This window comes from Podarcis gaigeae (genome assembly GCF_964106915.1).
Source record: "Podarcis gaigeae genome assembly, chromosome: 1".
NCBI lineage: Eukaryota > Metazoa > Chordata > Lepidosauria > Squamata > Lacertidae > Podarcis > Podarcis gaigeae.
Window position 1 is genome coordinate 91,269,759 of NC_139678.1, and position 12,543 is coordinate 91,282,301.

The 12,543-nt window shown below is 41.5% G+C and overlaps 1 protein-coding gene across 1 annotated transcript; it reads left to right on the forward strand.

Annotated features, from left to right (window-relative positions):
- Window positions 1–185: 185 nt before the first annotated feature.
- EAF2 (ELL associated factor 2) lies at window positions 186–12,213 on the forward strand. Its single transcript, XM_083752190.1, has 6 exons — window positions 186–320; window positions 2,398–2,492; window positions 4,131–4,267; window positions 4,919–5,067; window positions 8,981–9,238; window positions 11,472–12,213. The coding sequence occupies exons 1-6, from the start codon at window positions 218–220 to the stop codon at window positions 11,516–11,518; spliced, it is 789 nt and encodes a 262-aa protein (XP_083608316.1). The 5' UTR covers window positions 186–217; the 3' UTR covers window positions 11,519–12,213.
- Window positions 12,214–12,543: the final 330 nt, after the last annotated feature.

The window sequence follows — 12,543 nt, forward strand, 5'->3', positions numbered from 1 at the left end:
CTCGATCAGCCACTGAGGAGGCGGGGCGCGGAAAAGGGGGCGCGGCCTCTGGGAGGAGAGCGCGGGGTGGCCCCGCCCCCTCTCCTCGCCAGGGCGAAGAGGGGTGGTTTAGCCTGGCAGCGGCAGAAGTGGAGCGGCTCTGTTGCGCGCTGGTCGGAGAGAGAGAGAGAGAGAGAGAGAGAGAGAGAAGAGAGAGGCAGGAGCGGGCGGCTCGGGGATGAACGGGGCGGCCCCGCCGATCTTCGACTGCAAGGAGCGCGCCCTGCTGCTGGGCGAGAGCTTCGAGAGGCAGCCGCGCTGCGCCTTCCACACCGTGCGCTGTGAGTGAGGAGAGCGCTCCAGGCAGTGGAGCCACCGGCCGGGGCTGCCAGGCAGGGAGGGAGGGAGGGAGGGAGGCAGGCGGGCGCCTCGACCCCGTCCAGGTGGGGAAGAGTTTGGGTGAGGAGAACTGGCTCCCTCGTAAGTGAACGCCCGACAACTTCATAGCTGGTGTATATGTAATAACGATGGGTGGTAACTTGCTAATCGCCGTCGTCATCATTGCTATTATGTTGGAAGCAGGAAGGTTGGCATCTGTTTGGAAAGGAACCAAAGTGCTTCATCTAGAGCTAAGTCAGAAATTATGGAAGCGACGGGCACTTTGGACTTGCTGCGGGAATTTTTTTGGGGGGGCGGGCGGGAATTGTTTCCGCAAATACCACGAACAAATTGAGGGAAAGAAGCTGTCACTGTGTCTACCATTGTAAGAGTTCAAGAAAGGAATAAGGCTTTAAAAAAAAAAAAGCCTTTATTTGCTCAATATGATAAAGCTCCATACTTTTAAATCTATCAGAAATATTAAATTCAGCATCCAGTGACATCCAGTGAACTTTAAGAACCCATTGTGTTCTTAAAAGGGAGGAAGAAAACCAAAGGTGACCTGTCAAATCTACATGGAAATGGGGAGATCTGAGGTACCGTATTTTGGTGTGTTTGGGGAGAGGAGGCATAGGGGATGAGTAGAGCACCTAGATATTGCCCGACAGTCTCTACCACAACAATGATATAAAGATGAGCATAACTATAGGTTATTGTGAGTTAGATTTTTTTAAAAATTAAGGCAAGAGACTGTTTAAGATGTTGCAGCTAGGGAATATAAAAGCCATGCACTTCTTTTTGTAGATGATGTATATTTGTATTTCATGCTCATGAACTCTTCTAAGTTCACAGAGGAGCAAAAGCCAGGCACTCACTCTCAGAAATCATGGCTTCCATGCTCACTAGATGTAGGCAACATTTAGCTTTCAAATATCTAAATATTTCGTGCATTTGTGGTTTTTAATGAATTTAAGTATCATTCTTACAATGGAGCTCAGGGTATTAGGCAACATATACGGTACATGCAATCTATAATATAAGGTTTACAAACACAATGCTAAAAGGAGGTCTTAGCAACTCATTAAAACATTGCTGCATTTACACTGCAATCTTTTACATGCTTATTTGGAAGTAAGCCCAATGGTGATGGTGTTTACTCCCTTGGAAATTCAGAATAGTAGTGCATGGGTTTGAATTGGCTTTAAAAAAGACTTGTTAATTTGGAGCTGAAGCTAGTTCCTAGCCATGTGGAAGTTTGAGATCTATTTATTTAAAACTTAAAACACTTTGTTACAGTGTCAATAATTAACAGGCTTAGTTAACAGACCAAACTGGCAGTAACAAGTGTATTTTTAGTATACTGTTATGAAATATTTCAAGAAAGCAGTATGTTTTTAAAGCAAGCAAAGAAAGAAAGAAAGAAAAGTTATGTGTTACATTGTCCTGACCTCACTGGGTGTCAGCATATTCAATATTTTATTTTACTAATGCCTATGGTAAGTCAGAAACTCTTGGTAGATCCTGTTTCTTTGGACTATAATAGAATGCAGAAGGCTACAAAATAGAAAATAAAGCTGAAACTTAATCTTTTAGAGCATTACTGTGTTTCACTAGAAGGATTAAAATCACTATGTATGTAACTATTGAGAGTTCTACTTGTTACAAGGATTTGGGGTAATTTCATTTGTACTTGGGCAATATTTATCTTTAGGTCTGAAAGTTCGTGAACCTTAGTTCTCCATTATTTTCTCTTGAAAATTAGGTGCAAGTGAATTTCAGTGCTCTATTTAAAAATCATTCAGCATATCTTGGTGAATTTGTACAGCTCCTACGTGTGGTGAATATATGATAGGTATTAAGAAAACCTTCTGGTCTGTGCTCATTTTGCAGTCTTTTAGATAATAATGTAACTGAATGTGGCAGGCAAACTAGCATTAGAAAAGATCCAGTACCCTCACCTTCGCCTTGTGACAGGATCACTGATTAAGGGAGTAGTGAAAAACATGACCTAATATATGTAACTGTAACTTTTTTACTTAGATGATTTCAAACCAGCCTCCATTGATACATCTTGTGAAGGAGATCTTGAAGTTGGTAAAGGCGAACAGGTGACAATAACTCTGCCAAATATTGAGGTGAGATTTTTTGTTCCCTTTGAGGGGAGGAGTCTAGCTGATTCTTAAACTGTGGCACTCTTTTGTAAATACATGAAGAATGTGGCAATAACACATGCTATGGTTGTGCCGGTGTTAAACCAATGTATTCTACGTCACATATTTACTGGGTGGATGGGGAAATCCACCTGGGTGGGGTATAAATCATCATCATCATCATTTCACTTCATTAAAATGCAATGGTCATACATTTGGAAGGCACAGCCAATCAGAGTTCAACATTGAAGAAGGCATATCTGTACTGTTCACTTTATTGATTCTTATCTCCTTCAACCCTGCCACACACACTTTGGGTAGCTTTGACACATGGGTAGAGCCATCCACCTGCCAATCATCTGATGGCACAATAACATCCTTTCTTGCAAAATGCTTTGCCTCCCAGATGGCACTAGGGAGTTCTTGAGGGAGACCTTTCTAGGGCAACTGATCTCAGTGGGGCTCTCTGTCAATGAGCTCTGCTTGCGAAGGAACAATCGGAGGATTACTTTAAGTTCCTTGTTGTTTCTTTTGAACCACATCCATACCTGCCCACTTGTGATTTCCAGTACAGTAACTTGTATTCAGAGGCATACTGCCTCTGACAGTATGATGCCTAGCATGGGACAGGTGGGAGGAACAGCTTCACAGACCAAATTGGGACCCATACAGAGCCTGATTAGTTCTGCGGGCTGGAGTCTCTCCACCCCTGATGTATTGATACATATTTTTGCTGTTATGTTGTAAGCTGCATGGTCATATTTATGTGGAAAAGAAGCCTTGTCACCTCCCTGACCTGTTCTTCATCTTCCATTAATTATTTCTCTTATTCACACTAGTATTTGGCCAAAAACAAATTTGTGGTGTTTATAATCTTTGTTTCATGAGATATGTTTGCATTTCTCAAAGAGGAGTGACTTTTTTGAGGCTATGCTGTGAAACGTATGATGAGATAGCTTGATGCTCATTTTTTTTTAATATGCCAAAAATATCCTCAGTAAATAATTGGGAGGCTAGAAAGCTCAAATGGTTGTCTTAAAGTGATCAAAATGGATTGGGAAAAGGCTGTATGCAACCCTGACAACAATAAGCACAGTGTTCTGTGATAGTTTCCCTTTCCCCATATTCTGGTATAGATTTTAAGAACAAAAGATGAAGGGAGTATAATTCAATCTTTGTTGGTGGTGATTGATGGTTACTGGTGCCAACAAGCACTTGTTTTTTTATTACCGCTTCATAATTGATAGAATATGTTAATAAAGGAGTTGGTTTAAATTTTATTTGGTAATATGACAGGTTAGGAGAATGAGTCAGCTTTCAACTGGATGGAATTCAGCATCTTGAGAGGAACCTTGAAAGAACTAAAGAATAAAAAGCCACTTGGTCAATGAAAAGTCAATCCATTTTCATATTGAGACCGCATTTTGTAATAAATCTTGGAGTCCTGAAAAATCACTGTAGCAAAACTGGCTTCATTCTCTGCCTTCTTATAATAATGAAGTACATGCTGTTAGCACAGTGTGTTGTGAAAAGTGCAGGATTTTAAATCATGAAATAGACTCTTTAAAAAAGCAGTTCTAGAAGTGCCTGTAGTAGGAGTAATTTTCTTCTGATTTAAAATAGGGTTCTACTCCACCAGTAACAGTTTTCAAAGGTTCCAAGAAGCCATACCAAAAAGAATGCATCTTGATAATTAACCATGACACTGGAGAATGTAGACTAGAGAAACTTAGTAGCAATATCACTGTGAAGAAAACCAGGTGGGTGGAAAATTGGAAACACGCTTGTTTTCTTACTCATTATGAAAATTCCATAGTAAAAGCAATTTTCTCTAAATTAGGAAAAAGAAAAACTGACTGCTACTTTCTTTTAAGAAAGAGACTGAAGCAATGACCCAGTTCACATGTAACACTAAGCCAAACCATGGCTTTGCACAAGCATGCATATGTGTGAGTTCCCAGAATGAAGATCACGGCTGCTGCACTCCTCCTCCTGCCCTGTTGCTATCATACTACCTGGGGTTAAGCCATAGTTTGATTTGACAATAAGTTGAAACTAGGGCTTGTGGCTTGTCTCACTCCAGACAAACCAGAATCTGTAACCAAGGTTCTTGATTTACTCCTCCTGGTTTGTCTTGTGACCTAGTTCCTTAAACCTGTTGATTTCAACTCAGAAAGTAACATTGGATATCACCACCCAGTTCAATTTGTTTGCATTTTTGGGGTGGTGTTTAGAGAACATTTCACTGGAACCTGCACAGACTTAGCATTTGTTAAGTACTGCACATAAGAGCTTTCTTATTATCCATCAAAAGTGGTGAAAAATCAGTTCTTCTAAAACTACTTGGAAACAAAATAAATGGCTTTATAGAATTTACAGATGCAACTTTGTTTTTCAACCCTTTCATACAGAGGTGAAGGAAGCAGTAAGGTCCAGTCTCGTATTGGGCAACAGCAACAGCTAATTCGAAATGCAAATAAGATTCCAAATAGTGTTAAATGTTCTCCACCAAAAGAGAAGATGTCTCCACCACCTTCTCCTATGGATGATATTGAAAGAGGTAAGTTGTAATTGAATCTCATATTGTTCAGAGTCTTAAATTATTCTGTAGTTTGAAGGTTTTGAGGTTGGAGTCCATGACCTAATTTTCATTTATGTGGTAAGCTTGTCTAGTCTTTGCAGCTCACATGACTGAATGCTTCCCTCTCACTCCCTGCCCCAGCATGTAGAGGAATGCATAATGGTGGGAAGGTTCTAACCTAGCTGTTCCCTAACATTCCAGTTTTCTATGTGAAGGAATCATTTTTTCTATGGAGGAGGATTCAACTACAGGAGCCAATCCTTTGTAGTCTGAAGTGGTACAGCCCATACATAGATTTAGCACCTCAGCAAGAAATACGCTTGTGTTGCAGTTTTTCTAACCCTATATTGTCTTGAAGTAATGAATACCAGGCTCCAACCAGCCAATGCCATGTCTCTTTCACAACAAAAGTGGCACAGGTCAGCTTTTGAATTCACTCTTTAAATATGGTAGCCTTCAAAAGTTTTTACTCTTCTGCTTTTTACACAGAAGATGGTGGAGGATGGTCAGAACTGTCCATCCCTTTTCCAACTTCTCTTAGGAATAAAAAGCAGACCAGTACAAATATTTGCAGACTAGAAATACAGAAGGCTAGCAGGAGAGGTATGAAGTACTGCCTACCTCCTCCACCAGCTGTTTGGTTTTTGTCCTGAGCACAGGAAGGGGTTTCACCTCCTCCACATCCAGCACAGAAGTGCAACAGGCTGGAAGCAAAGAAATGGATTACTCCTTCTCTTCACCACTTGTTTGTCAATGGATGCCCAGGTTGAAGTTTTGCTTCCTGTGTGTCTAGCAATCAAATGCTGGTGAAAGATGGATTGCTCTGTTCCTCTTCCATCAGCTTGCTTCATTTCTGTGTTGACTCGGGAAGAAAGGGGTTTACTTACTCCACAACCATCATGGATAGCTCAGCCAGTAGAGCACGAGACTTTTAACCTCGGGGTCATGGGTTCAAGCCCCATGTCGGACAAAAATTCTTGCAATGCAGGGGGTTGGACTAGATGACTCTCATGGTCCCTTCCAATTCTATGGTTCTATTGGATAGAGTGTCTGGCCATCTATTGAGAGCATACAAATAGTTTTAATACTACCTGCTTCCAGTTCAATAGTTGTTAACTAAACTTAATAGAAATTGTGTGACGAGGTATCAGAAGCATTTGCGGTCTTGCATTTTAGCAACTATCAAGGCTTACATAAGGCTTCGCTCTCTTTATGGATGAATGCATTCAAATAAAAGTGGTTTCGCAATCATAAATGGAGAGCCCATCCCTTGAAAAAACAAAGACATATGAGTGGAAAGAAGTGTGACAGAAGTCCTTGTGGGATGGGTAACTAGAGCAAATATTAATGTTTTGTGTTATCGCTGATGGGCTGTTCAGACCTAAGATACTGAAAATGTTCAGCCACTGTTTGTTCCACATAGAACTGGCTACAGATCCCCTGCTCTGACCTTATTTATCTCTACCATCCTATCTACCACCAGAAAAAGTAGTATGGTATGACATAAAAATGCTAATGGCAACAGTGTACTGTTCTGTTAGTGTTGGTCTATCATTTGGGTCTTCCTTCCATCTTAGTCCAATGATTGCTGACAGCTTACATATATCATTAGGCCCCCATCCTCGTCTTCTTCCCTTAATTGCTTGAAATGGTCTCATTTCCTTACCCAAGGTGAACCTGCCGATTACATCATTTTGCTATATGTTGTTTAAGGCAAGCTTAGTCATATATTTTATAAGATTTCCTTCATAACCCTGAGGGCAAGATTCTTTAGAGCATTAACCTAAAAACTTTACAAATTTAAAAAGTATCCTGGTTGCTTAGGTACACCTTTCAGAGCCTTGGGTGACCAGATAACTGGCAATACATGGCTGCCTTAAAATCTAATGTGCACCATGAGGAAAGGATTATGGGTAATACCTTATTCTGCATGCAGTCACTCTAAATGCTTCTGGTGGCTTAAAAGTAACTTAGTAGAATGTCATACTGTGTTCAATTGGCCAGCTAAACTTCCTGATGAAATGTTGGGGCAAGCAGCAGGAGAGGAAGATGTTACATGTTGAATTAATGCTGGCAGATGGTTGCTCTGTTTATTGATAACTAGGACTGAATCCTTGAGTACACAGTGTAAAAAAATGGAACTTCTCGTGCAGGTGTTTGTTTGTAACTATAATGAGAAAATTCTGTCATTTCTTTCCTTGTACAGTTGCTAAAAAGTAGCCAGTGCTGCAGGGGAGGGTGTTCAAGGGCACATGAAATCTGAGAGACTCTTCTAGAAGGGTTGGTTAGTTTGGTTTAAAACTTGTTCTGAGTGACTCACAAAATCCCAAAGCTGTTTTCCCACATTCTAGCAGCCGCATCATTATGCATAAAGCATTGTGTTACCTGATAGTTTCCCATCGAGAAACTTGCTTTTGTGCTAGGGCCCATGACGGAAGCATGGGAACAGTAGCATTACTGAGCAAGTTGCTTTGTGTGCAAAAATGCACTTGCAAATAATAATTATTATGCTGGCTAAACTGTAAGCCTCAAACAGGAGTGCTGTAGCACTTCTGTTTGGAATGACTATAACACAATACAGGAGCACTACAACACTGGATTTGGGGCTGGTTCAGGATCTGTTATGATGTCTTACCATGGGTCCTTTACTTCTTTAAGTTCTAATATCAATATCTCTATAAATTAGCAGTGCTGAATTTTGCTCTGAGAACAATTAATGTCCCAGTGTTGGCAAATTTTTTTAAACATTAATATCGTATGTTAAAATCTGATAATTATACCTTATTTAGCTATGTCCATAAAAAAAATGTAAGGGCTTTACAAAGCAAATACTGAGAGACATTAGATATCTTACGCGTGCATTTCCACCACTATGTGAGCCTGTGTTGGCTGTATTTTTTTCTGAGGCTATGCTATCTTTCGTATTTGATGCCATGGAATGAGCTAGCTACATGGAAGCCACCCAGCAGACACTGAGCCTAGAATGGTTTTTTTGCCTATTGTTGTAACAGCTTGAAAAAAACACTGGTTGTGGTGGTGGGAGAAGTTGACTAAGGATCAACATGTGGCTGGTGGCAGAAATCAGCTGTCACATAAGCAACTCACCCTTGATAAAAGTGGCAGCTGCTGTGGCCTTAATTTGATTAAAATTTTAGGGCTGCTAGAATAACGCCTGTTGTCTAATGATGTTGTGATACAGCAGTCTGGGAAGCCTGGCAATTAAATTTATCACTTTCTTCTCCTCCCTACCCTCTGCCCAGTTTGGGAAGGTTACCTTTATACCTAAGGAGTAGAATATTGATTATCAGAATTGACAATTCTGTTTGTCTTCCCGGGAGGCATACATTGTGCTCCTATTTTATAGTTTAAGTTACTATGTGGAGTGAGGCTGAGAGATGGTGACATCAAGGCATTCAGTGATTGTTGAAGAAGTAAAGAAACTTTGAGGTGTGCAGGCAATTATTTATTGAGCCCAATGTGCTTTGAATGGAGTACTTCCTCAGTTGAACAACCAACTGAAACCAATTTCAATCCTCCTGAGAGGAGACCAGGATTTAAACTTGTAGTTCAAGAATGCCCCTGAGGAAGAATTAAATTCTAAACATGCCGAGATCAAATAAATGTTTCCTGTGCAGCTGGAAATTTTCTTCCTTCCTCATTTCTGCAGTTGAGACCTCTCTGCTTCTTCTTTCTTGAGTAGGGATTTCACCCTGGCTCTAACACTATTATACCACACTGACAGATAAATACCGTTCCTTTGCTCACTGTCTTGATGTCACTCCCAAATACTACTCTGAGTTTATTTATTTTCTTAAAATTTAATATTGTGATCATGTAAGTAATGAAGTTAGTTCTTAAATTCTTTTCCCTTCTACTTAAATCTTATTTTCAGAGCTAAAAGCAGAAGCTAAAGTTATAGAGCAGATGAGTAGCTCTGATAGCTCATCTGAATCTAAGAGTTCATCCTCTTCATCAAGCAGTGAAAATAGTTCTAGTGATTCAGAAGATGAAGAGACAAAGCCACCCCTTCCTCTGTCAATGCCACACCTACAGCCTTCGATGATGACTGTCTCACAGCGAGCCTTCCCAGATGCAGACGCTGGATATCACAGAAGTCGAGAGGGCACTGGCCACTTGATGAACACACTGCGTAAGTACCGGTACATGAAGCAGAGAAGCTTGTGAGATTCATACTTGAGGAATCTAAAAGGAAACCACATGCTTTTATAACTTTCTCATGTAACTTAAGCTTTGTCTGGGTAGAGAGGGTTTGACCTACTGAGGTTTAGATCAGAAGCTGGGATAAAAGCTGTTTTGACCACTGATTATGGTAAATTAAAGCTTATGCAGTTTACAATGTCATAGATGATACTGACTGCTGCTGAGTTGTATACAGTGGGATTAAAAACCAGTAATTTGTTCTGGAGACATTCAGACATCTCAAAAGGAGTTGCTTAAGCGTTTAGTGCAGTATGGCCTAACTCTCAATGCAATAAAATGCCCAATCAACAGGGCCAGACCAGATTCACTAATAAAACTGTGTTATGTACAGTAGGGGTATCTAACAACTCTCATCATCCCTAACCATTGGCCATGCTGGCCAGGGTGGGAGTTGAAGTCCAGCAACTTCTGGAGGGCCAAAGATTCCATGCCTCTTTCATTTGTGGTTCTGCACCTTTGTTCCTCATTATAAAGTGAGCCATTGCTGTCTGGTAAAGCATGAAGTTGCAGAGGAGGTAAGGATTATCATCACAACCAGATGGTAATCCCCATTTGCTTCCCTAGCATGGCATTTGGCTTTTGTTTCAGTGTTGTCAAGGCACTGAGTGTCTCAGCACCCTAGGACCAAAACATCAAGTTCTGTTAGTGTAAGGACTTCTGGCTCTTCATGGAACTTCTGCTCCCTCTCTACCCCACAATGCCCCCTAAAACTGTTATTGGTGTTCCCCCACCCCACCCCCTGGAGCGGATTAGGGGGAGGGGAGTTTCCATGTGGCAAAAGGAAATATTTGTGCTAACAGAACTACTTTACTAGATACAACCACCCTAACTTCTGTGATCTCTATTGCCACTCAGCTAAATTTCCTGCAACTTTTTTGTTCTAACTCTTCCAATAAAAACTAAAATACAGCTTTCCAAGCTGGATAATGTTGAAAGATGAGATTTATGTGGCCCATGTGCATAATGCAGAGATCATGGAAGATGCATAAAGAATTAGGACCATGGGGCATTAGAGATCTATGGTTGGATCTCCTCTCCATTTAAAAATATATCTCAAAAATAAGCAGCTGGTGGTATAGAAAGTAGGATCCAGATGGGGACTATGGTATTGGGCAGTGGCGTAGCGTGGGGGGTGCCAGGGGTGCCGGCCGCACCGAGCGCAACTTGGGCGGGGGGCGCACTCGCACTAGCAGCTCTCTGCCCCTACTAAAATCCACGGGTTAGGGAGCCCGCGCTCGCTCGGCTTGGTGAGGAGGTCGCAGAAGGGGGAGAGCAAAGCCTTCTGCCGCGGGCAAAAAAAGGAGAGGAAGCCGGGCGGGCGGGCGGGCGGGCTGGCTGGCGGGGGTCTGGCTGCGCCTGCTGCTGCCGTTGCCGCTGCTGCCGGGCTTTGACAGCTTGGCGAAGCGGAGGGAGAGGAACTTTATGGTAATTGCTGCTCTCTCTCCACTGGCCGCCTGGGTAGTGAGCCGAGCCGAGCGGAGCCGGGAGTCTGGCAAGGGGGCGGGAAGAGACTTTCCCCCCTTTTTTCCACCTCGCCTGGTCAAAAGGGAGAGCGGAGTCTCCTCAGGGCGCCCTCAGGCAGGGCAGGGCAAGGCAAGCAGAGCGAGGAGGAGAGAGAGGGGAAGGGGGTGGGGAGCAGCCAGGAAACGCCGCAGTGTGGAGGGGGAATCAATTAAGGAGAGAAAGCGAAAAGCCTTGGAGAAAGAGAAAAAAGGAAAGAAAAGAGGCAGCTCCGGGAGAGCGCGGGGAAAGAGAAGCCTCACTGCTGCTGCTTGGGAGAGTAAATTACTGTACTTGCCTTGCCCCAGGTTAGGGGGCGCAAATTACTTGCCTTGCCCCGGGTTAGGGGGCGCAAATTACTTGCCTTGCCCCGGGTTAGGGGGCGCAAATTACTTGCCTTGCCCCGGGTGCTGATAACCCACGCTACGCTGCTGGTATTGGGTGTGGATTTTCTGGTGAAAACTGCCTCCCCCAATGTGCTATTTGCGTCATCTTAACAGTTTTCTTCTAAATATGGCTTTTAATTTGCACCTGAATCCACCGTTTGACGGGAGCTTTACGTTTAGACCAAATAGACTAATGTACTGTACTGGGAGATATTCACTGCTTCATGGAAAATAATGTTATCGGGAGTTGATAGCATGACTTTTTTAAAATTTTAGGGAATGATCTCCAGTTGAGTGAATCTGGAAGTGACAGTGATGACTGAAGGTAGTTGACATCATTTCCCTGGATGAAGATGAAAATGCATTTGTTTTGCACTACGTATGAACTGATAATAGACAGAGGAATGTTACCAACTTTGATAATAAAGTTGACTTAATTTTTCTGATATTGTGGTTCAAGTTCATCAGCATTCTTTTTGCCATAACTTTATATGGCTCTTCCAAATGTTTAGGTTTGGTACTTACTCTTTTTAGCTGAATCCAGAGTTTAGCTTTTACTACCTCCTGTACTTAGAAGCTTCAGACAGTTAACTACTATGTGTAAGTTAGACATAGAGGAAGTTCTTGCTTATACATTTTAGATTGAAGTTTCATTTGAGAACCTGTGTCTGCATGTGTATGTACAAGTAAGAGAAAGCAAACAGTTGAAACCCATTATGTTTTTATTTCTTACAGCTAATGTTGTGAAATAAATTGCCAAACAGCCACATGGCACTATCTAATGTTTTGAACAATACAGCAACACATTTTGAAGTTCCTTGTGTTTGCTAGTTTGCAGTCTCTCACACTAGAGATTTCCCCCCCTTTATAATAAACTTGGCTTAACTGAAAGCTTCAGCATCTTGCTAGGTAAATGTAGAATGCTGTGCAACACAAATGTGTTTCATTAAAATTCTGTTAAGATCAATGTATTAGTTTTGATAGGAATTCAAGAAATATTAAAATATTTATCATTTCATTTTTGATTACTGTTTTTTATTTGAAACATTTCTATGGATCTTTCCTCTTTATAACCTAACAGAGTGTACACTAAGGTTTCTGATTACCTGATTGCAGTAAAACCATGAGCTAGTTGAGCTTTGACAGCACAATAATGTGCATGCAATAATTTAATCAATCAAGGGTTTGTTAAGGGCAAACTATTAAAAATATAAAGTACAAAATTCACTGCCTCAATAGAACCAATTATTAAGCTTGAAACTATCTACCATAGCAAGACTGAGGAATATGTCAAAATATCTGAATGTTGTCATCTGTTTGGTAATAATTAGTTTCTTCAAGGACCAGG

Excerpts from the sequence above, each read along its gene's own strand:
- EAF2 (XM_083752190.1), top strand. The coding sequence starts at position 218 with ATGAACGGGGCGGCCCCGCCGATCTTCGACTGCAAGGAGCGCGCCCTG. Across the intron at positions 321-2,397 it reads CGCCTTCCACACCGTGCGCT|ATGATTTCAAACCAGCCTCC; the intron begins GTGAGTGAGGAG and ends TTTTTTACTTAG. Across the intron at positions 5,068-8,980 it reads TATGGATGATATTGAAAGAG|AGCTAAAAGCAGAAGCTAAA; the intron begins GTAAGTTGTAAT and ends TCTTATTTTCAG.